The sequence below is a fragment of the Lipotes vexillifer genome, unplaced genomic scaffold (assembly GCF_000442215.2).
Source record: "Lipotes vexillifer unplaced genomic scaffold, Lipotes_vexillifer_v1.1 scaffold38, whole genome shotgun sequence".
NCBI classification, from domain to species: Eukaryota; Metazoa; Chordata; class Mammalia; order Artiodactyla; family Lipotidae; genus Lipotes; species Lipotes vexillifer.
This window is the reverse complement of record NW_006791464.1, coordinates 1,559,726-1,583,059: the sequence shown is the minus strand read 5'-3', so window position 1 is coordinate 1,583,059 and position 23,334 is coordinate 1,559,726. Positions and strand designations below refer to the sequence as shown.

The window sequence follows — 23,334 nt, the reverse complement described above, 5'->3', positions numbered from 1 at the left end:
TAAAGGTTTTAACTTTGTGTCAAATCTGAATGAGATCCTTGCTGGATATAGTAATCTTGGTTGTAGGTTTTCCCCTTTCATCACTTTAAATATGTTGTGTCACTCCTTTCTGGCTTGCAGTTTCTGCTGAAGGATCAGCTGTTAACCTTATGGGGAAGCCCTTGTATGTTATTTGTTGCTTTTCCCTTGCTGCTTTTAATATTTTTTCTTTGTATTTCATTTTTGGTGGTTTGATTAATATGTGTCTTGGCGTGTTTCTGCTTGGATTTATCCTGTATGGGACTCTCTGCACTTCCTGGACTTGATTGACTATTTCCTTTCCCATGTTAGGCAAGTTTTCAACTATAATATCTTCTAATATTTTCTCAGACCATTTCTTTTTCTCTTCTTCTTCTGGGGCCCCTATAATTTGAATTTTGTTGTGTTTAATATTTTCCCAGAGGTCTCTGAGACTGTCCTCAATTATTTTCATTCTTTATTCCTTATTCCATTCTGCAATAGTTATTTCCACTCTTTTATATTCCAGCTCAGTTTTCCGGTCTTCTGTCTCAGTTATTCTGCTATTGATTCCCTCTAGAGAATTTTTAATTTCATTTATTGTGTTTTTCATCATTGTTTGTTTGCTCTTTATTCTTCTAGGTCCTTGTTAATTGTTTCTTGTATTTTCTGCATTCTATTTACAAGATTTATATCGTCTTTCCTATCATTACTCTGAATTCTTTTTCAGGTAGACTGCCTATTTCCTCTTCATTTGTTTGGTCTGGTGGGTTTTTACCTTGATCCTTCATCTGTTGCATATTTTTATGTATTTTTATTTTGCTTAACTTACTGTGTTTGGGGTCTCATTTTTGCAGGTTGCAGGTTCATAGTTCCCATTCTTTTTGGTGTCTTCCACCAGTGGGTAAGGATAGTTCAGTGACTTGTGTAGCCTTCCTGGTAGAGGGGACTGGTGCCTGTGTTCTGGTGGTTGGGGCTGGATCTTGACTTTCTGGTGGACAGGGCTGCTTCTGATGGTGTGTTTTGGGGTGTCTCTGAACTTAGTATGATTTTAGGCAGCCTCTCTGCTAATGGGTGTGGTTGTGATCCTTTCTTGCTAGTTGTTTAAGATGGGGCCTCCAGCACTGGAGCTTGCTGGTCTTTGGGTAGGGCTGGGTGTTAGCATTGAGACAGAAATCTCTGGGAGAGCCTTCACCATTTGATATTACTTGGGACCAGGTCTCTGGTGGTCAAATGTCCTGGACTCGGCTTTCCAGCCTCAGTGGCTCAGGCCTGACACCAGGCCAGAGCACCAAGACCCTGAGGTGCCCAGAAAAATCATCGGAAAATGCCTTTGCCTCCTCAACTCCATGATGAGTGAGGATTTGCCACAGGCTTCACCACTACGTCTTACCATTTGTTTGAATTATTATAAATTTTGAATTAGTGAAGTCCAAATTAAGAAGTTCTAAAGGACCATTATAATAGTTAATGTGAATATAGAATATATTGATAATTTAGAATTCCATTTAGTAAAAACAAATGGTGATATGTCCATGAATTTATCATCAATAGTTTAATTATGTAAAGCAATCCTGCAATTTAATGAAAAGCATAGAAGAGTTTATTTTCTACTTCATTAAAATTCAGGGAATTTAATTTCTACAAATAATTAAAAAGGGGATAATTTACTGATCTGGGGAAAGACAGAAGTGCATAAAACCACTAATCATATTAGAAAAATTAGATGTCATTTTGAGGATTAACTAAACTTTGAGCTTAGTTTTTAACCCAATCAAATGAGGGATGACAAAATTTAAATTCCCACTCTTATGGAAATATTAAAACATGTATGATCCCTACAGATGTAAAAAACAAACTTATGGTTACCACGGGGTAAGGGGGGGAGATATTAATTGGGAGATTGGGATTGACATATGCACACTACTATATATAAAATATATTACTAATAAGGACCTACTGTATAGCACAGGGAACTCTACTCAGTACTCTGTAATGGCATATATGGGAAAATAATCTAAAAAAGAATTGATATATTTATATGTATAATGATTCACCTTGATGTACACCTGAAACTAAGACAACATTATAAAGCAACTATACTGCAATATTTTTTTTTAAATATACGATCCTAACATAATAGATTCTGATACTTTAATTTTGATATTTTTTTCCATCCAAAGACTAGTAAAATGCTAGATCATTCTATACTTCCCTGGTGACCACTAAGGGGCCTTGAGTTATTTTATGCATAGTAAAAATGGAAAACTAAAACCTCCAAAAAATGTATATGTAGAGTAGAATATTTATAACCTACATGGCAACCAGAAATAATAACTTTCTTATGGCTAAATCATGGGAAATAAGACTCCCATATTTTGAATAACACAGCCATATTTCATCATTATGTTTTTAGGTGGTTTCATTTGCTCTAATGATTATTGAAATTAAGATAATTTATAATATGATATGGTATATAATGTTTTTATTATGACTTTTTTCTTTTCCATTGGTTCCTCCTGAATATAGTTCATACTTTTAATCCTGTGTCTTGTCTTTCCATAATTCTCAGCCCACTTCATCCTCATCTGTCTGCCTGTATTGCTGGCTCTTCGCTTTCTGAGACTTGCATTTCATTTGTTCTCCAGTAGTTCCTAGTGACTGACTAGATCCTGACAAATTTCCCTACCTAGACATCCAGATGCCAAATTCACAAGTACTATGAAAGACAAAACAAAAAACAAATAAAAATGTTTCCCAGAAACATTGAACTCAGTCTAAAAAATATATTTTGCTTTTTACATTCAAATGTAATCAAGCTTTGAGAACTGAGCAACCTATTATAATGTTTTTTCAAGAACTTATGTACCATGTGTGAATTACATTTATCTTTTAATTCTGTTTTTACAACAGCACTCTGAAAAATACCACTGTGTTCTTTTTCTATTAATACAATCACAGGCCCTGAATACTTTAAACATCTGATGTAAACATATGATCAGATTCATTTGATCCTATGAATGGTTTAGAAATAAGAAAAATATAAGTAGCAAACAAAACAGTGATGTGATTCTCAGAGAATGCCAAACATGGGTTTAGAGGATTGTACTGTACTGCTTTTAATAGAGTATTCTTAAATCACTGAGAGGGAGTGATTATTTCAGTTCATCATTTCTACTTCTGTCACTATGTCATCAGCAGCTCTACTTTGGGTTTGGGAATAGCATCACTCTGAAAAAAGAACCAAGAACACTGTGTGTGGCCTAAGTATTCAGATAAAACATATATGCAAATTGCAATAAATCCATCCAACTCTATTAGATTAAGATACAACTCATTATTCTGCTTTTTTTTTTTTTTTTTTTTTTTTTTTTTTGCTCACGGGCCCAGCCGCTCCGCGGCATGTGGGATCTTCCCGAAACGGGGCACGAACCCGCATCTCCTGCATCGGCAGGCGGACTCTCAAGCACTGCGCCACCAGGGAAGCCCTCATTATTCTGCTTTTGTTTCTTCTTGTATTTCCTGTTTTCCAACTATGCTACAAATCAAATATTTGGTACAAGAATCTAAAAAATATAAATTGAAATCAAAACACTTCATTTTCAACCTGGAAATATTTTTTCAAAGAGAAATATTCCCTTTTACATGTGTCTCCTCTAAAAGCTGGTAGTGAAGAACATAGTTTTTATTTTTTAAAATATCCATAGATAAGATTTTTTTTTAGAGGACAATAAATGACACAGCTTCAAGAGCCCTGTCTTTCTGAAAAAAGTTCTAAAAGTAAAGACTCTAAGATGCTGAAGTTAGTAGGTCAGCCCAGGTAATTAACGCAGTTCTCAAATGACTTCTAAGTCAAGCAATCCCCAGATCCCTTATCTTCCTACTTTAAAATATCTTGAGTTAAAAATGTGATTTCCAGGTCACTAATTTGTAATCCTTACATTTTATTAGTATCATAAATGATTTAAGAAGCTTTCAGAAGTTATTATAATTTCTGAATTTTTAGTTCATAAATTATAAAACTGCTGTCAACAAATTTATCTTTTCTGAGATTTTCTTTAGAATAAATGTGTACTTTATCTGTACCAACTATTTAGAATACAATACAAAGATTCCAACCTTCTGTAAGTTAAATGTGCAATGTAATGTAAGTAGTTAAATAGTATTGTGGAGTACTAGAAATAAATCAGTCTTAGGATCAGACAGATCTTGGTTTGGCTTGAAACCTAACTCTTCATTTACTAGCTTACATAATATTAGGCAATTTTTAAATCTTTCTGAGCCTGAGTTTCCATATCTGAAAAATAGAGATAAATTTTTAACTTACAGGCAGTGAATATTAAAAGACTTAATATATAAGAAAATATATACCATATTGCTTGGCTCATAACTGACACTCATTAGTCTGTAATTATGATTATGATTACTATTATACTGTTAATGTGTGAGGATATGTAAGTCTTACTTTTCTGATACTGAAGACCAACATAAAAGACTGTTTTATATTTATGTGGGAATTTTCACCATAGTTAAAATTATAAACTACATAGCTCATTTAAAAATTAATTTAGGTATATTGTTGTTCAAATTGTGTCTCCTACTATATAGCAACTCTGAAGGGAAATAGGTCATAACAGGTATCCCATAAGGCAAGTGTCAGTTTTGTCAGCTCCCACTTCAGCCTCATGAAGAAGTTTTGTTGTTATTTTCACAAAGCTCTTTTGGATCTAAAAGAGCTAAAGTTATTTTTATAAATAAATATTTTCACTTGGTTAGCATGTTAGTATTTATTTTACTCTGCTTGAAGAATGCATATTTGGAAGATATTTGAACATTACCCACAGTAAATATATTAGCATGATAGTCAGCCTCTCCCTATTACTAATTTAATTATAGTTCACTTAGACATGTAAAATGGATAGAAATTCTTTAACTGTATTTTAGAATGAAGCGAGGAAGGTCACAAGTACAATAAGTAAAACAATTATTTAAGAGCTAACATTTTTCTATAAAGATTATCATTAAAATTCACTACCAGTAGTTTTATTTATTTTGTCCTTTGGATTATTTCTCTCTTTCATTAAATTTTATTTCAAAACTAAGAAAGACAACAGCAAAATCAAATAGCATTTGAAGTATAGGGCACTCTAAGTAGTAACACTTCAGTTTACAGCATTCTCCTGAGAATATCTTTTAAAATATATTCTTTTGTCTTTATATGATGATATGCAAAGCCTTGGTTTTATATTCCACATATTTATCTATATTACAGTCTCTATTTTTTTTTTGGTATATAGATGAGAATATACATTTTCCTTTTTAATCTAGGTCTAGGACTTGATCTTGAAATTGACTTATACTAGGTAGCACATTTTCACTAAGGTGAGTAGAACTGTGATGTGTATATCTGCACAGACATAAATTCAGACAATTTTTGTAAAACAACATTAAGGTCTTACCAAGAAATCTTGGAAAATGAGCGTGTTAATGAGTTTTTTTATATATAACAAATAGCCTTCCATGATGATTCCAAAAAGGAAAAAACTACATGCACTCCTGGAAGACTTATAAACATATTGGCAACAAGTATATCTCTTCACATTAAAAACACTGTGATATGTTTTATTGTCAACTCTAACAGCTTTTTGCTTATGTTAAAGGAAACACTTGATAGACATCACAGATTCAATATATTATGGAAAATGTGACTTAATTGCAATAACTTATCCAAAAGGAATCTTGAGTCAACATGTACCAATACTTAGTGAGTGACTTGGCTGCTTTACTTGCAAATGATTATACCAGATTTCGTAACTTATTATTCAGCATTCTATAATTGTTCATTTTCCATTAGTAGATTGAAATTGTTATTTTGAATAGAATTATATTCATTTACAATATAAAAAACTTAGGTAGAATTACAAATGTAATTCCTATAAGAAAATTAATATATTTTCTAAGATAGGATCATTCATGATAAAATATTCTTATATTTTAAAAAATATGCCTTATTAAAAGAATTCTATCATTGATGCAGAAATCTGACCTCTGTATTTAACATAAGTCACTCACAAATTTCATGAATCTTATAAAGCAAATGAAGAATAGTAATGTTACTAAGCCCAAGCTCGTATTGCTCCCTCACAACAGGCCAGTAAATCGAGAGACAAAGTTTTGGGGCAAGGAATATCGACTTTATTCAGAAAGCCAGCAGACTGAAAAATGGTGGACTAGTGTCCCAAAGAACCGTCTTCCCCAAGTTAGAACTCAGACTTCTTTATTAATACGAAAAGGGGTGGGGCGGAGGTGGCTGGTTGTTGCAAACTTCTTGTTGCCAGAATCCTTTGTTCTTGCAGCTGTCCCCATGTAGGTCACAATGTTCCTGTAAACCTCCAACAAGACAAATGTTATTCTCTGTTCCACAACTTTTTACCTCTATATGAATGAAATGTGTTATAGATTTAAAGGTCAAGCCTGGAAGGCAGAGCCTTGAGAATGGGCAATTATGTATATTTCAGGTTTTTTCTTCTCTGTTACAGTAACATTGTAACAAAATACTATCAACAGCCTTTAGAAAACCATATTAAAACAATAAATAAGCAAACATTTTAATACCATATTAAAAACTGGTTGGGAGACTGTCTACTTTCCCTTGCCTCACCCACTGTTCCCATTGAAAACCCCAAAGCATTAGCAATTGCTACATAAAAGTCTTTCACCAGCCTCAAACAAACTTCACACATCAATCTTCACATCTACGGGACTATCATGTATGCATAGATTGTGTGACTGTCTCATCATTCTTGTTTGTCAACCTCTTTTCAGGTACTTTTTGTCCAGCATGGTGTAACCAAAAAAATATAAATAAAAAAAGCATTAGGTTCCCTTCAGTTAAATAACTTTGCCCCAAATAACAGACAACAAAGAAGTAAAAAGACCACCAACTTCTCTTGACCTTGCTGCTGTTTAAATCACAATTCTATATTATTCTCTTTCTTGTCCTTGCTGTAGTTCATTAAATCTGTGAATGCTACTTATTGCTTTCACTTTTGTTCCACATGTAATCTGTATACCCCAATGAAGATAGTCAAATGCAGGTGCTGAACATGTTGTGTACTTTTCTGCTGCCAGGCATCTGGCTCAGAATTGCTATTATTTCACTCAGGGAAGACCTTCAAATGGGGGTCTCACTTCAACCAAATGCTAAATACTTTTACTCTCCTTGCTTCTTTGTCAAGTCACTCTCAGGTGTAATCTAGGACTGCCCTTCAGACTAACTCATTCGGAGCAACTCCTTCCTATTGACTCAGTTACTGACTGCAGATTTCCCTTTTCTCAGTTTTCACTGCCCACACCAGGTTTCATAAAAGATCTATGATTTTCCTGGTGTTTAACCTCTGTTCCTAGTCTAAATTTTACTTTGCTACTTCTACATTCCGTCTAATATGTCATGAGAAATCTAGCTGGGGAAAAATAACAGCAGTTACAACAATTACAAACTTTTGTTCACCTTGTTCTCCATTCTTCAAATACCTTTTTCACTCTTTTCTGCTCATCCAGGCCATGTCCATCCTCAAAGCTAAGCTCACCTGTATTCTTTTTGTATACTTCTAACGCTACCCTGTATTTTTTTCTGCCACTTTCACTGTTTGTGGCAATCCTAAATGGTTATTATGATGATGAAATTAAAATGATGACAGTGGTGTTTGTGCTGGTGTTTTTAGTGACCAGGTTATCTAATATTTAATGAGTATTTCTTGTTGTGTTCAGAAAAACCTCTTTGGAGTTGGCACTAGTTTACTGATGAGAGAATTTAAGCATTCGGGAAGATAAGCAAATTTTTAAAGTCACTTAATTAAGTGTCAGAATGGAAATTAAGCATTTGAGTAAAAAGCCTAAGTTCTTAATAACTACACCACACTGTCTCCTCTCAAATTTTATTAATTTAAAAAATGCAATTAATGCAATATTTAATGTTTTTGACATCTCGATATTTTGTCATTTATTATTGTTAAATACATACAGTTGCTTTCAGTAAATGTTTATAAACTAATGGAAAAAATTACCTGACCTTATCATATTTAATTATATATATATAGCTTACATTAGTTTTCTAGGACTGACATAATGAAATAGCACAGACTTGATTACTTAAACAATATAAACATACTTTCTAACAATTCTGGAGGCTAAAATTCCAAGAGAAAATAAATTTTAGAGTCCTAGATGAAAGTGATTTCAACTTTGAGGCCATCGTCATTTATCATAATTAGGTAACAACAAAATTTTAAAATATATTATCCCCAACATTAATAACTGATAAGCCTTCATAAATGGCAAAATGTTTTGTTTTTAATGGAAACATTGCAGGCATTTGCTTTATATTATCCATATATAATATATCCTTTCAAATAACAATTTCAGTCATTTACAACAGATGATATCTTAATATATAATCACATATGATATATTAAAATATTTATTTCACACAAAAGAATACATCATTTCTTCAGAGAAAAATTTCTACCTACTGTAGGTTTAGAATGTTGGCTTAATTTATGCCACTCAGATCATTATATTATCTGCATGATTGCAAGTTTATATTATCTGCATAGCTATCTTAGCAAGAAGAAGCTTTAAGTTTGTGATTTGCTTTTGAGATTTAATTCATACACTTCCAAGACTCCAAATGTAGTAAAGTTCAAGCTACAGTAGCATTAAAAAGGTGCATAAATTAATACCTTAATCAGACAATTACTGAGTGCCTTCTATTTGCCAGGAAAAGCACATGGATGAAGCTTTAACAGCTCTCCAAAGGAGAGTCACTACAAAACTTTTATTTAAGTCATAAGCTTGTCCCTTGGATTGAAGAGAACAATTTTTCATATGGTTCAGCATCACCATATACAAAAAAATAGAAATTAATTTTCTGTGTAGTTTTACATTCCCTCAGTAAGAAAATGCTCTTTTCTATAATGAGTTTTGGGAACTAAGTTAACACCATTAGAAGAAGGCTAAGTTTCCATTTAATCTCCATGGCTCACTTGAAAACTGGAATTTACAAAAGAAAAACAGAAAAAATATGAAGCTATTTGAGAAATGCCTAAATATGAAGTTATGCTCTCTATGTTAGCAGCATGTGGTTCTCTGTCTTTACAACATTTGAACTATGTTAAAAGGCACATTCTCTAAAATAACTTCATTCAGATTTTCAACTTCAAACTCAGTGGCTTGCCAAGAATGTCTTTACAAAGTATCTATATTTTAATTTTTTAAGTATATTTCCAAATTGCCTTCCAAAGTGACCTCCAAAATTAACAACACCAAGTTTTTAAGATAATTCCTTCCAGTTTTTTCTCAAAGTAAATTTTTTACAAAAGAGTTTTGCAGCAAAGTCAATCTTAAAGGCTTATTGTTCTGATATCTGTTTCACTGCTACTCAGAAAAACATAAGAAACTCAAGTATTCTCCTTAAAATTAACTAAAATCAGACTGCAGTAACTTCTGTGATTTCAGCAAAATGGTAGATTAAGAAGCTCCAGACCCTTGTCCTCTATGGAAATATCAAGTAAGCAACTACAGATTTATTTTAAAAGCTTCGTGGGAGCTCTGCAAGCAAATAAAGGATATACAGCAGCCAAGTAAATGTCTGATCAAGAAAAAGTCACATTCAAATCAATAGAAATTTCATGGCATTTATGCTTGCTCTTATACCAGGGTAGCACAGCATAATTGGAAGAAGGCAACTTATTTCTTGATTTCCCCCTCAAGATACAAGTGAGTGGAATTTTTGGCCATATTCTGGTCTATCTGTAGGCTATGTAACAAACTAATTTCAGTTTTGCCTAACTCAATGATCAGATGAGAATAGCAGTATGATTTGGATGCCAAGTTGGAAGCCACAAAAAGTAGTGGCAGGTACAATAGCACATGAAAATTGCAGGACTACAGACCCATGGATACATGGGGGCAAGCGATTATAGGCAAAGGTATACAAAAGAATATCTAAGGTCTGACAAAGAAGCAGAGGTGAGACTTAGAGAAATTAAGATATGTATAAGCAAGTGTGTATATGTGAGATTGGAATAAAAAAGCACACATGCAAGTCCACAGAGATGCATTCTCAGAAAAGTCCTGAGAACTCAACTTTCATGTTGGGCTGATTAGTGAAATACTTCCCCCACACAGAGCCAGTATGCAAAGATTAGGAAAAGTGGCTGTTTTTCCAAATACCCAATTTTAACAAAAGATCACAAGGAAACACGGAAACATGGCTTATTCAAAAGGGACAAAATAAATATCAGGAAACTGACCCTAAAGAACAACATATTTTAAAATTTCTAGATAAATAACTTAAGCAACTTTCATAGATATCCTCAAAGGGATAAAGGAAAAACACAGAAAAAGAACTAAAAGAAATCAGGAAAGCAGCATATGAACAAAATAAGAATATCAAGAAAGAGATAGAAATTACAAAAAAGAAGCAAACAGAAATTCTGGACCTGAAAAATACAATACTAAATTGAAGAATTTACTAGAGGGCTTCAATAGCAGACTTGAACCAGAAGGAAAAAACCTGTGAATCTGAATACAAGTTATATGAAATGTTCAAATCTAAAACACAAAGAAAAAAGAATGTAAAACAGTGAATGGAGCCTTAGAGACTTAAGAGCCATCATCAAACAGACCAATATATGTATTGGTAACTGAAATCCCAGAAAGAGAAGAGAGAGAAAAGGAGCAGAGACCTTCTGTGAAGATATCATGGTAAAGAATTCCCCAAATTTGAGGAGAGATATAGATTTAAAATACAGGTAGGTAAATGAACTGAAAATAGGATAAACCCAAAGAGACCCAAACACATTGTAATGAAACTGTTGAAAGTAAAAGACAGATCAGTTTTTTTTTTTTTTTAAATATTTATTTATTTATTTTTGCTGTGTTGGGTCTTCTTTTAAATGCGTGGGCTTTCTCTAACTGCGGCAAGTGAGGGCCACTCCTCATTGCGGTGCGCGGGCCTCTCACTATCGCGGCCTCTTGTTGCAGAGCACAGGATCCAGATGCGCAGGCTCAGTAATTGTGGCTCACGGGGCTAGTTGCTCCGCAGCATGTGGGATCTTCCCAGACCGGGGCACGAACCCGTGTCCCCTGCACTGGCAGGCAGATCCTCAACCACTGCGCCACCAGGGAAGCCCGACAGATCAGTTTTGAAAGCAGCAGAAAAAAAGTGACTCAACACATACAAGGAATCATCAATAAAATTATCAATAATTTTCTGATCAGAAACCTTACAAGACAGAAGACAGTGGGATGATATACATTTGTCCTTCAGTATCCATGGGGAATTTGTTTCAGGACCCACCACAGATACAAAAATCTTTGGATGGGTTCAACATGTGGAACCCAGGGATATGGAGGGCTGACTCTATTTAAAGTACTGAAAGAGGGCTTCCCTGGTGGCACAGTGGTTGAGAGTCTGCCTTCTGATGCAGGGGACACGGGTTCATGCCCCAGTCTGGGAAGATCCCATGCTGTGGAGTGGCTGGGCCCGTGAGCCATGGCTGCCGAGCCTGCACATCTGGAGCCTGTGCTCTCTAACGGGAGAGGTCACAACAGTGAGAGGCCCGCATACCAAAAAAATAAAAATAAGTACTGAAAGAAAAAAAAAATCAAATGAGAATTCTATATCTGTAAAAACAGTCCTCCAAAAATGAGGGATAAATTAATGTATTCCCAGATAAGCAAATATTGAGAAAGTTTATTACAACTAGACCTTCACAACAAGATATGTTAAAGGGAGTCCTTCAAGTTGAAATGAAAAGATCTTATAGAGTAACTCAAAGCCAAAAAAATACATAAATTTCTCAGATAAAGGAAGATGAATGACTAATATAAAAACCATTATTATTAATATTGATTCATAGTACCACTTTTTATTGTTCTACAGGATTTAAAAGTCAAAACCACAAAAAGTGATTATAAATCTATTGTAATGAGTACACAATACATAATAATGTAATCTGTGATGTTTATAGCAAAAAAGGTGGGGCATAGCTCTAAAAGAGTAGAGTTTTTCTATGTGATTGAAGTTAAGTTGAAATCACATTAAAATAGATTGTTATAACTTTAGGACATTATATGTAATCTCCATGGTAATTAAAACGAAAATATATAATACTCACAAGTGGAAATGAGGAGAAAATCAAAATGTTTCACTACAAAAAAATATCAACTAAACAGAAAGAAAAGCAGTGATATGGAGTAAGGTACAGAAAAGCTCTTATAAGACATACATAAAACAAAGAACCTAATGACAATTTTGTCCTTCTTTATCAGTAATTACTTTAAATATAAATGAATTAAACTCTTCAATCAAAAGACATGGATTGACAGATTTTTTTAAAGGATCAGACTATATGCTGTCTAAAAGAAGCTCACTTCAGAGTAAGTACATTCCAGAATGGAAAAAGATATTTCATGCAAATAGCAACCAAAAGAGAGCAGGACTAGCTATATTATATCAAACAAAATAGACTTTAAGTAAAAAACTTTTACAAAAGACAAAGGAGGTTTTACTGAAAAAAGGGTCAATTCATCCATAATATATAATAATTATAAAAACAGAAGAAACAAGTATCAGTGCTCCTAAATATATGAAGCAAACATTGACAGAGTTGAAGGGAAAAGTATGTGGACCTACAATAATACTAGGAGACTTCAATACACCAATATCAATAACCCATAGAACAACTGGACATAAGTTCAATATGGAAATAGAGGATTTCAACAACTCTGTAGAATAATTGGACTTAACCTATATAGAAAAAAACACCAAACAATGGAAAAATAAGATTTTTTTCTCAAATGCATGTGGAATATTACGAAGGTCAGACCAAATCTTAGACTGCAAAATGTATTATCTTAATAAATTTTAAAGATTGAAATCATATGAAGTACTCTTTCTGATCATAGTGGCATGAAAATAGCTATCAACAGTGGAAGGAAAATTAGAAAACCCACAAATATGTGGAAATTACAATACACTTTTTTTCACTTAAACTTTTTATTGTGATTTGGGTTGGGGTTCTAAGATAAGCACATTTTTTATTGAAGTATAACTGATTTACAATACTATATTAGTTTCAGGTATATAGCATAGTGATTCAAAATTTTTATAGATTATGCTCTGTTTATAGTTATTACAAAATATTGACTAATTCCCTTTGCTGTACAATATATCCTTGTAGCTTATTTATACAATACACTCTTAAACAACCAGTAGGGAAAAATGAAATCACAATGGTAATTAGAAAATATCTTGAGCCAATGAAAAGATGTATCAAAATACCAAAACTTATAAGCAGCAAAAGCAGTGCTAAGCAGGTAATTTTTAGCTATAGATGCTTACATTAAAAAAGATAAAGGATGTCAAATCAAAAAGCTAACTTCATTCCTCAACCACTATGGAGAACAGTATGGAGGTTCTTTAAAAAACTAAAAATAGAGCTACCATATGATCCAACAATCCCACTCCTGGACATATATCTGGAGAAAACCATAATTCGAAAATATACATGCACCCCAGTGTTCATTGCTGAACTATTTACAATAGCCAGGACATGGAAGCAACCTAAATGTCCATCAACAGAGGAATGGATAAAGAAGATGTGGTACATATATGCAACAGAATATTACTCAGCCATAAAAAAGAACAAAATAATGCCATTTGCAGCAACATGGATGGACCTAGAGATTGTCATACTGAGTGAAGTAAGTCAGACATAGATAGAAAAATATCATATGATATCACTTATATGTGGAATCTAAAAAAAAAAAAAAGGTACAAATGAGCTTATCTACAAAACAGAAATAGTCACAGATGTAGAAAACAAACTTATGGTTACCAAGTGAGAAAGGCGGGGGAAGGGATAAATTGGGAGATTAGGATTGACATATTCACACTAATGTACATAAAATAGATAATAAGAATCTACTGTATAATGAAAAATAAAACTAAATTGAAACAGAAGGAAAGGAATAATAAATATTGACACAGAAATAAACAAAAATTTTGACACAGAAATAAACAAAATCAAGAATTAACAAATAGAGAAAACCAATGAAAACAATAGTTAGTTCTTTGAAGGAATCAACAAAATTGACAAACCTTAAGCTGCATGAGGAGGAAAAGAGAGAAGACTCAAGTAGCTAAAATCAGAAATTTAAAAAAAAAATTGTAATTACTATGAGCAACTGTATGCCAGCTTTGGGATAACTAAATGAAGTGAACAAATTCCTAGAAACACACAACCTCACAAGAATGAATCATGAAGGAAAAGAAAATATGAACCAACTTGTAACTAGTAAAAAGTGATTGAATCAGTAATCAAAAAACCTCCCAACAAAGAAGAGGCCTGAACCAACATGGCTTCACTGGTGAATTCTACAAAATATTTGAAGGGGAATTAATAACAATCCTCCTCAAACTCTTTCAAAATATTGAAGAGGTGGGAGCACTTCTAAACTCATTCCATGAGGTCACCATTACCCTGATTCCAAAACTAGACAGACACTACAAGAAAAGAAATCTGCAGACCAATATTTCTTATGAATATAGACGCAAAAATCTTCAACAGAACACTAGCAAACAGAATTCAGTAGCACATTAAATGGACTATAAGCCATGATAAAGTGGGATTTATTTCTGCAATGTGAGGTTGTTTCAACATATGAAAATCAATCGATGCAATACCCTATAATTAACATAACATAGGAAAAAGCAATCATCTCAACTGATGCAGAGAAAGCATTTTACAAAATTAAATACCCTTTCATTATTAAAAAACAATTCAACAAACTAGAAAAAAGTGGGAAGCTACCACAGCATAATAAAGGCCATTGTACAAATCACCATATCAATGGTTACTGAAAGGTTTTCTTATAAGATGAGGAACAAGACAATCATGCCCACTTTTGCCACTTCTACTCAATATAGTACTGGAAGTCCTTGCCAGGGAAATCTCTCTCTCTCTCGCTCTCTTTCACACACACAAACACACACACACAGACATCCACATAGGAAATGAAAAAGAAATATTTCCCAGGAAGAACTTCCCAAAGCATATTCCTCCTTTAGAATATGCCCATCTCTGATACATGCTGGAGTATACATAAGGACAGATAAGATAATTAGATATTGAATGTTTGATTAACTCAATGTGAATCAAACCATTTCTTGAACAGAGGAAAGATTAGGATAAGTGAAACCTGAATTCCTTCCATTCTATGGTGCCAAGGGATTGTTCCTTTCTAAAAAACAAAACAAAACAAAAAAGCAATTTTTAAGGATATTCATACCCTATTACCCTGATTGTCCATACAGTATTGTGACAGAATGTCCAAAAGAATCTTTAAATGTTAAGAAGATTTGCAGATGAATCATTTATTTGAATTACACAGACAAAAAGAGAGTAATGTCACCCTGGGCCAATTGTCTTCAAAGAAATACAGCCTAAATTGTGGGGGGGACCTAAAATTAATCTTAACTCGTGGTTGGAAAATGATGCCTGGAAGCTAGAATTGTAACAAGAAAAGTATGTTCATCTTACCATCAAATTTTTAAGCTTCTACTCACTGTAAACCTCTACGTGCTTGTGTTAGTACTTAAATTCCACCATTGTATGAGGTTGAAAAGACATGTAAACAGCTTTCATTATTGCAAATTCAACAGTCATCATCTTTGCCTAAACAGTCAAAGGGTACAAACTTCCAGTTAGAAGATAAATGGGTTCTGAGGATCTAATATACATCATGGTGACTATGGCTAACAATACTGTGTTGTATACTTGAAAATTGCTAAGAGGGTAGATCTTAAATATTCTCACCACACACACACAAAATGGTAACTATGTAAGATGATGGATACTTTAACTAACCTTATTATGGTAATCCTTTCACAATATATATGTATATCAAATCATCACATTGTACATCTAAAACTTAATGTAGTATGTCAATTATATCTCAGTAAAGCTGGAAAAAAAATAAAAGATGGAAATATGTTTATTTTCTTGATGGGAATGACATTGTAAACAATGTTGTGGAAGTCTCGGCCTTGAGATTTTTCAAGAAATATCTCTGGTGTGTAATAAGTACTCCATGGAGAAGCTTCAGAATATAATCAAATTTGAAAAGTATTTTGAATCATGCCTACAATTTCATGCCAAATGGCATAATTGTGATGCTAATAAAAATCAAAGAAAGAGGCTTGTATCTTGAAGTTTATGTTTGTGCATATAACAATTAGCACTAGCCCTGCCATTGAACCATGCATAGTCACATCCATGGTTACATTCCAGACATAAATAGTAATCATGACACCTCACTTTAATGGAGGTTAGGGAGCAATAATAGTGAAATATTTAGGATTGGTGGGCAAATTTTAAGTTTACTTTAATTCTATTTATTTCTTTTAGAAGTAGATGCGCCTAAATTTCTACTGGATTTTTGCACACCCACTAGGAGAAAAAAAGATATTCTCACACTTATCCCCCTTTTAGATTAGATACACAGCATCCTGAAGAAATGAATGCTAGCAGATCTGAGGAGCACTTCCATGCTGTAAACCATGCGGAACAAACTCTTCATAAAATGGAGAACTACCTGAAAGAGAAACAATTGTGTGATGTGCTACTCATTGCCGGACACCTCCGAATCCCAGCCCATCGGTAAATATCCTTAAGCAGGCAGATCGTTTAATGACTATAACTAGCATGAATGAGAAAGAATCAATCCATTGATTACGAATTGGAGCATTGAGGAAAATAGATTTTTATGTTTTTATATTGAAAAAGCACTAGCTTATATGATCTGTTTCCCTGTGTGATATTTAGAAGAGCCAAACTTTAGAGAAATTGATGAAGAGAAACAGCACAAATTGTCTAAGCAAAATCAACTTACTTAATTTACCTTTCTAATTTCACTACACTTTACTGAACTATGAAAGATTTATGCAGAAAACATACTCATCAGTGTTAAAAACTTACCGGCTATATTTCATGTTTTTCAGTGAGATTATGGACTGATTTAATTTCCTATGAAACATTCCTAATTCCAGGTTGGTTCTCAGTGCAGTGTCTGATTATTTTGCTGCAATGTTTACTAATGATGTGCTTGAAGCCAAACAAGAAGAGGTCAGGATGGAAGGAGTCGATCCTAATGCACTTAATTCCTTGGTGCAGTATGCTTACACCGGTAAGTGCTTGGCATGTATTAACTCATTCAATCCTCACAGTAACTCTATATTATATAACCCACATTATTATTATTATGACTCTGCAAGTGAGAAAATTGAAGGATAAACCAGTTAAGTAAATTTCCTAAAGTAGTAAGTGGCAGAATCAGTATTTAAATACAGTAATATAAAAGAGCAAAAGGTAAATAATATGCTATAAAAATTTTGACCATGAGAAAATAGAGCTACTTTAACACAAAGCTACAAGAGCATGTCTCTCTTTCTCTCTTGACAGGTGTGGGTACATTCTTGTTTGTAAAAATGAGAGTGGAAGTGGGATATTCTAACTCTATAGATTTAGTCTCTTCTTTTGAAATAATAAAGTTATATTTAATCAAACTATGTAACAAAGGTAACAGGATGAGTTTGGGGGCCAAGAAATATTTATTTATTTATTCATTCATTCATTCCAAATTTATTAAGGAATAATTGACAAATATAATTGTAGATACTTAAAGTATACAACTTGATTATATATATATATATAATGTATATACACATATATGTGTGTATATATATATATATATATATATACACACACAGATATATATATAGATATAGATAGATAGATAGATAGATAGATATATGAATGATTACCAAGATCAAGGCAATTAATTCACACATCATCTCATATAGATAACTCTTTATTTTGGTGAGACTGCTTAAGATACACTCTCAGCAACTTTCAAGTATACAGTACCCAATACCGTATTTTTTTTTTTTTTTTTTGCGGTACGCGGGCCTCTCACTGCTGTGGCCTCTCCCGTTGCAGAGCACAGGCTCCGGACGCGCAGGCTCAGTGGCCACGGCTCACGGGCCCAGCCACTCCGCGGCATGTGGGATCTTCCCAGACCGGGGCACGAACCCGTGTCCCCTGCATCGGCAGGCGGACTCTCAACCACTGCGCCACCAGGGAAGCCCCAATACCGTATTATTAACTAGAGTCACCATGCTGTACTTCTTATCCTGAGAACTTCTTATAACTGAAAATTTTCACCCTTTGATCTACATTTCACCATCTTCCCTTTCCCGCCCCTATTCCACATACAAGTGATCCCATACAGTATTTTTCTTTCTCTGTCTACGTTAGTTCAGTTAGCATAATGCCCTCCAGGTTCACCCATGTTGTTACAAATGGCAGGATTTCCATCTTTCTCATGGTTGAATAGTATTCCATTGTGTGTGTGTATATCACATTTTATTTATCCATTCATGTGTCAAAGAACATTTAAATTGTTTCCATATCATGTGAATAATGCTGCAATAAACAAGGGAGAGGAGCTATCTCTTTAAGATCTTGTTTTCATTTCCTTTGGAGTGGAATTGCTGGATCACATGATAGTTCTCTCTCTCTCTCTCTCTCTCTCTCTCTCTATATATATATATATATATATATATATATATATATATATATATATTTTTTTTTTTTTAGGAGCCTTCATACTGCTTTTCTTAATGGCTGAACCAATTTACATTTTCACCAAAAGTGCACAAAATTTCCCTTTTCTCCATAGCCTCACTAACATTGACTATCTCTTCTCTTTTTTTATAATAGCCGTCCTAACAAGTATGAGATATCTCATTGTGGTTTTGATATGCATTTCCCTGATGAGTAGTGCTGTTGAGCACCATTTAACATACCTATTCGTCATTTGTATATCTTCTTTGGAAAAAAAAAAAAAAAAAATTTCTATCCACGTTCTTTGCCCAATTTTAATTGGATTATTTGCTTTTGTGCTATTGAGTTGTATGAGTCCTTTATACATTTTGGATATTAAACCCTTAACATGTATAAGGTTTGCAGATATTTTCTCTCATTCTGTAGGTTTCCGTCTCTATTTTTTGCTTCCTTTGCTGTAGAGAATATCTTTAGTTTGATGTAGTCCCACTTGTTTATTTTAGCTTTTGTTCACTGTGCTTTTGGTGTCTTACCCATGAACTTATTGCCAAGACCCAAGGAGCTTTTATGCTGTTTTCTTCTATGAGTTTTATTGTTTCATTCATTGAGAAATAAATATTATTCTTAATAACCAGGCCAAGTTTCAATGTTTACAGCAGGTGAATCTGAGAATCGTTCATACTTCTCTGAGTTTCATAAAATATAGGCAGGGCTCTCCTTTCAAAATCCAGGATAAGAAACAAAACAAGAAAGTTTGCCAATGGGCTGGATCCCTTTACAACACACTTTAGAGGTTGAGCTGAATACATAGCTGCTTACAGTTTTTATTATTCATTTTTATGGTTATGCAATCAGATAGAATTCATATTAAGGTATTTTACAAAGCAAAATTATAAAAGAATACTTTATAGTTTATATAATCCATATGAAATATCATTCTTTATAACTTCCCTATAGCTTGGCTAAAACAAAAATATAGGAATATATCATCAAAATAACTTACAACATTTGCACTAATTCATCAATAATTCTTGCTTCAAAAATAATACAGATATATCAATATAAAGGAAACAGCTTAAATTGCTCTGATCTTGGTTTTTAAAAATCTTTACAGATATTTTTAAACAGAATCTTTTTTTATACCTAAACAAATAATCATATAAGCAATTCTTTTGCTGAGGACTCTTGGCAACATTTTCTTTCTTTTAAGACAGTGCTGAGCATTAATTCCAGGTGTAATACTTGGGCAAAGCCATCCTTATCAGCTAATAAATACGGATGCAAAAATATGGACATATAAGCTTAATGTTATTTACCCAGACATTTTTCCACACAAATGACAGGTAACTGTATTGCCCATTGTACAATCCTTATACAATATGACATAATGCTTCTTGAGTCATAATGTAGACAGTTTTTAATATTAGATTTAGGTGCAGGTCTAAGATGATAAAGAAACAAGAAATTGCTTTTTGTTGCAATGGTGGTACTCACTGTTCATTTGCTCCAGTTGTTTTTCATAATCTAGTATGGCTCCCTTCAGCCATCTTATTAGTGTTTGTACATACTCACTTGCATATATTCACCTCAAAAGGTATTCCCTGAATAGTTACTGTACGCTAGAAAAAATAGCCCTATTAATGAAAGAAATTGAAAATTTTAGCTATCTATCATATTTTTGTCTTACTTTACGGAGTATATAATCATTCTTTACTTTTTCAAACCATTTAGGTGTCCTGCAATTGAAAGAAGATACTATTGAAAATTTGCTGGCTGCAGCTTGTCTCCTGCAGCTGACTCAAGTCATTGAAGTCTGCTCCAATTTTCTTATAAAACAGCTCCACCCTTCAAACTGCTTAGGGATTCGATCGTTTGGAGATGCCCAGGGCTGTACAGAGCTCCTGAGTGTGGCACATAAATACACAATGGTAAAATCAATTGCTTCATGTTAACTTATAGTGATAATATATTAACACAGTGTCTAAACTAATTATATGTTTACAGATATGTGTTTGTGTGTGTGTGTTTTTGTGTGTAGAACCATTCCAAGGTAAAGATTATAATGTTGGGATAAAATTAAAAAGCAATATAAATTTACATAATTTTCAAATGACTTGTACAGAATATATATTAGATACAAATATTTGTCTGGTTGAGCTGTACACAAGCAAATTTCACATTTTTCAAACTAAAAATATTTAATTAAATCTCAGAGCTTGGAGAAATGAAAATATTTCCAACAATTAAACTGGAAAAATACATATTTCAAGTAGAATCCACAGTAACAAGAAAACATAATTTCCCTGATGTTTTTGTACTATTAGAACTTTACTTCATAAAGTTGTACAAATTATTATTTCTAATGAAATTTATTGGGTTGGCCTAAAGGTTTGTTTGGGTTTTTCATACGATGTTATAGAAAAACCCGAAAGAACTTTTTGGCTAATGCAATAGGCAACATTCAATAAGTAAAAAAGTAATATTATTGTATCATTATTAACTGGAAGAGCCTAAGAACTATCAAAATTAGTAAATCAGACAATTCTATTGAATGGAATTTTTATTTCTTAATGAAAACATGTTATTTCAGTGAAAACAACTTGCAGTTCAATTCTTTAATTAACTTAAAATCCCTCTCAATTCTGTTAGTAATTATAATAAATTAAATGAACATATTTGATGTGTTAATTTTTCAAAACTTGTATGGGATAAGACTATCTTTATTCAGTCAAGTGACAGTGACATGAAATATAGATTGTAGGGAGACAAGTAAAAGTAGACAGAGGATATTAAATAAATCCTTACCATTCATGTTAATAATTCCTTTATACAAAGAAGAAAATGAACTTTTTAACCTCTGAAGCAGGGAACAACACAAGAGATGGATCTTTCTGTGAAAGCAAATTAAAAGATAAAATTTCAAGCTAAGATAGCTACATTTATTTAAGATTCAAAAATAAAGGCAAGTACATAAAAATGAACAATAGAGAATCACAACTAAAAACAATAAAACTAACAGTACATTTTAGAATTGAAATGCATATAATTAAAAAAATATATTTCTAGAGTTTCATACAGACCTTAAAATTTTCAAACTTATAATATTTGAATTCTCTAAAAATTTCTTGTAAAACTTCCCCTCTCTTCTTCCCACCCTTGGTCATTGTTCAAAATTTGAAGTTTTAAACATATTTCTGAAACAATACCATTATATGGTGAATCATATTACAATAGATTTACATTTTAACATGTCATTTAATTATGCTATTTATATTCCTGTGTCCTAAATATAGATGCTATATAATCTATAGGAACAGCAGTTCAAAGGTTAATCCTACCACAAATGCCAAACATGAAAGCTTCCTGTTAAATTACTTAAATTCTTGAACTAACTATTAATAGTTTCCTGTCTGGTATCTTACTCTTGCAGACAAAACACATTCTGATAAACAGCTTGAGTTATTTTTGTTGCTCAAAATGAACTTGTCTTCCTTTTCCTATTATGTGACTGAAACTGAGTGTTAAAGCAGGATGTGCAAAAAAATGCAATACTGTTATCTCCTTTAATCTCTCTTTAGTTATCTTAGTATATATTATAAAAGCAGCAAAAGATGTCAGGATCTTGCTAAAATAATGCTTTTATAATACTGTACTGATAATATAAAAATCCAAATAATTTTAATCTCTAAGAATAATGCTAAACTCTAAGGATTCAGCTACAGTCATTTGAATCACAGACTGAGTAAAACAGATTGCCCTTTCTAATGTGAGTGGGCCTCATCCAGAAATACCCTTACAGACACACTCAGAATAATGTTTGGCCCAAAGTCTGGACATTCCATGGCTCAGTCAAGTTGACATAAAATTAACCATCACAATTATATAAATAGTAGTCTGCATCAATGAAACATTCAGCAAATATGTTATATTCATTGAATACATTTTGCAACAATGTAAGTGTGGATTTTAAAAATGAATACTAAACCAAGGGCACTCTCTCTCACACTTTTGTTTGTTTGTTTGTTTGTTTGTTTCTTTTCTTTTGTTGGAGACTGGATAGAAAGAAGAATGAGAGATGGGGTCTTCCATAATATTTATACAGTTTCAAAGTTTACATACACTACCAGTAATGGGTAACCATAAGCTTTAGAGTGTTTTATCTTTTTCTTAACCCTTTCATAAAAAAATTATGTCATTTATGAAAGGCAGTTGAAGTTTCAAACAAAATGAAGTAGAACTAAAGGCATAGGTGTGAGTGCATACTTAGCCATTTACTGCACAAGAGATCAAACAATTCACATAGCCTGTTTTCTCATCATAATAATTCCACCTCCCACAAGATTGCATTGGTGATGACTTAAAGTTTGTGAAAGAAATCTGTAAAGTGTGACGTGCCGTACAATTGTAATGTATTTTTAGTTTTAGTACTAGCTCCACCATTTTGCTATAGATGAGAAGGTTTTCAACAAGGAACATCTGCTATAGTAAAAGCAGCAGTTCTCTCTCAATTACTTGCATTAGTCACAAGAGGGCTCTTTGTCTAAATAGGCAAGTTAACTTGGAATTTATGGTATCAGAGCTTCCTGATGGGTCTATCAAACTTGATTCTTGTATGGATAATTTTGCTATTAGGTTAACTCAGTTC

The 23,334-nt window shown here is 33.0% G+C and overlaps 1 protein-coding gene across 2 annotated transcripts in view; it reads left to right on the top strand.

Moving 5' to 3' along the window:
• The window catches only part of KLHL4 (kelch like family member 4), a 124,504-nt gene that overhangs the window by 45,355 nt on the left and 55,815 nt on the right, over positions 1 to 23,334 (top strand). The window contains exons 1-4 of one of the 2 annotated variants that reach the window (XM_007464440.1): positions 9,386 to 9,391; positions 16,557 to 16,724; positions 17,114 to 17,250; positions 20,421 to 20,617. In XM_007464440.1, coding sequence (XP_007464502.1) covers positions 16,582 to 16,724; positions 17,114 to 17,250; positions 20,421 to 20,617 — 477 coding nt within the window. In that variant the 5' untranslated portion in view covers positions 9,386 to 9,391; positions 16,557 to 16,581. Of the gene's footprint in view, positions 1 to 9,385; positions 9,392 to 16,556; positions 16,725 to 17,113; positions 17,251 to 20,420; positions 20,618 to 23,334 lie in introns of those variants that run through there. The other variant, XM_007464439.1, reaches the window with a different exon arrangement.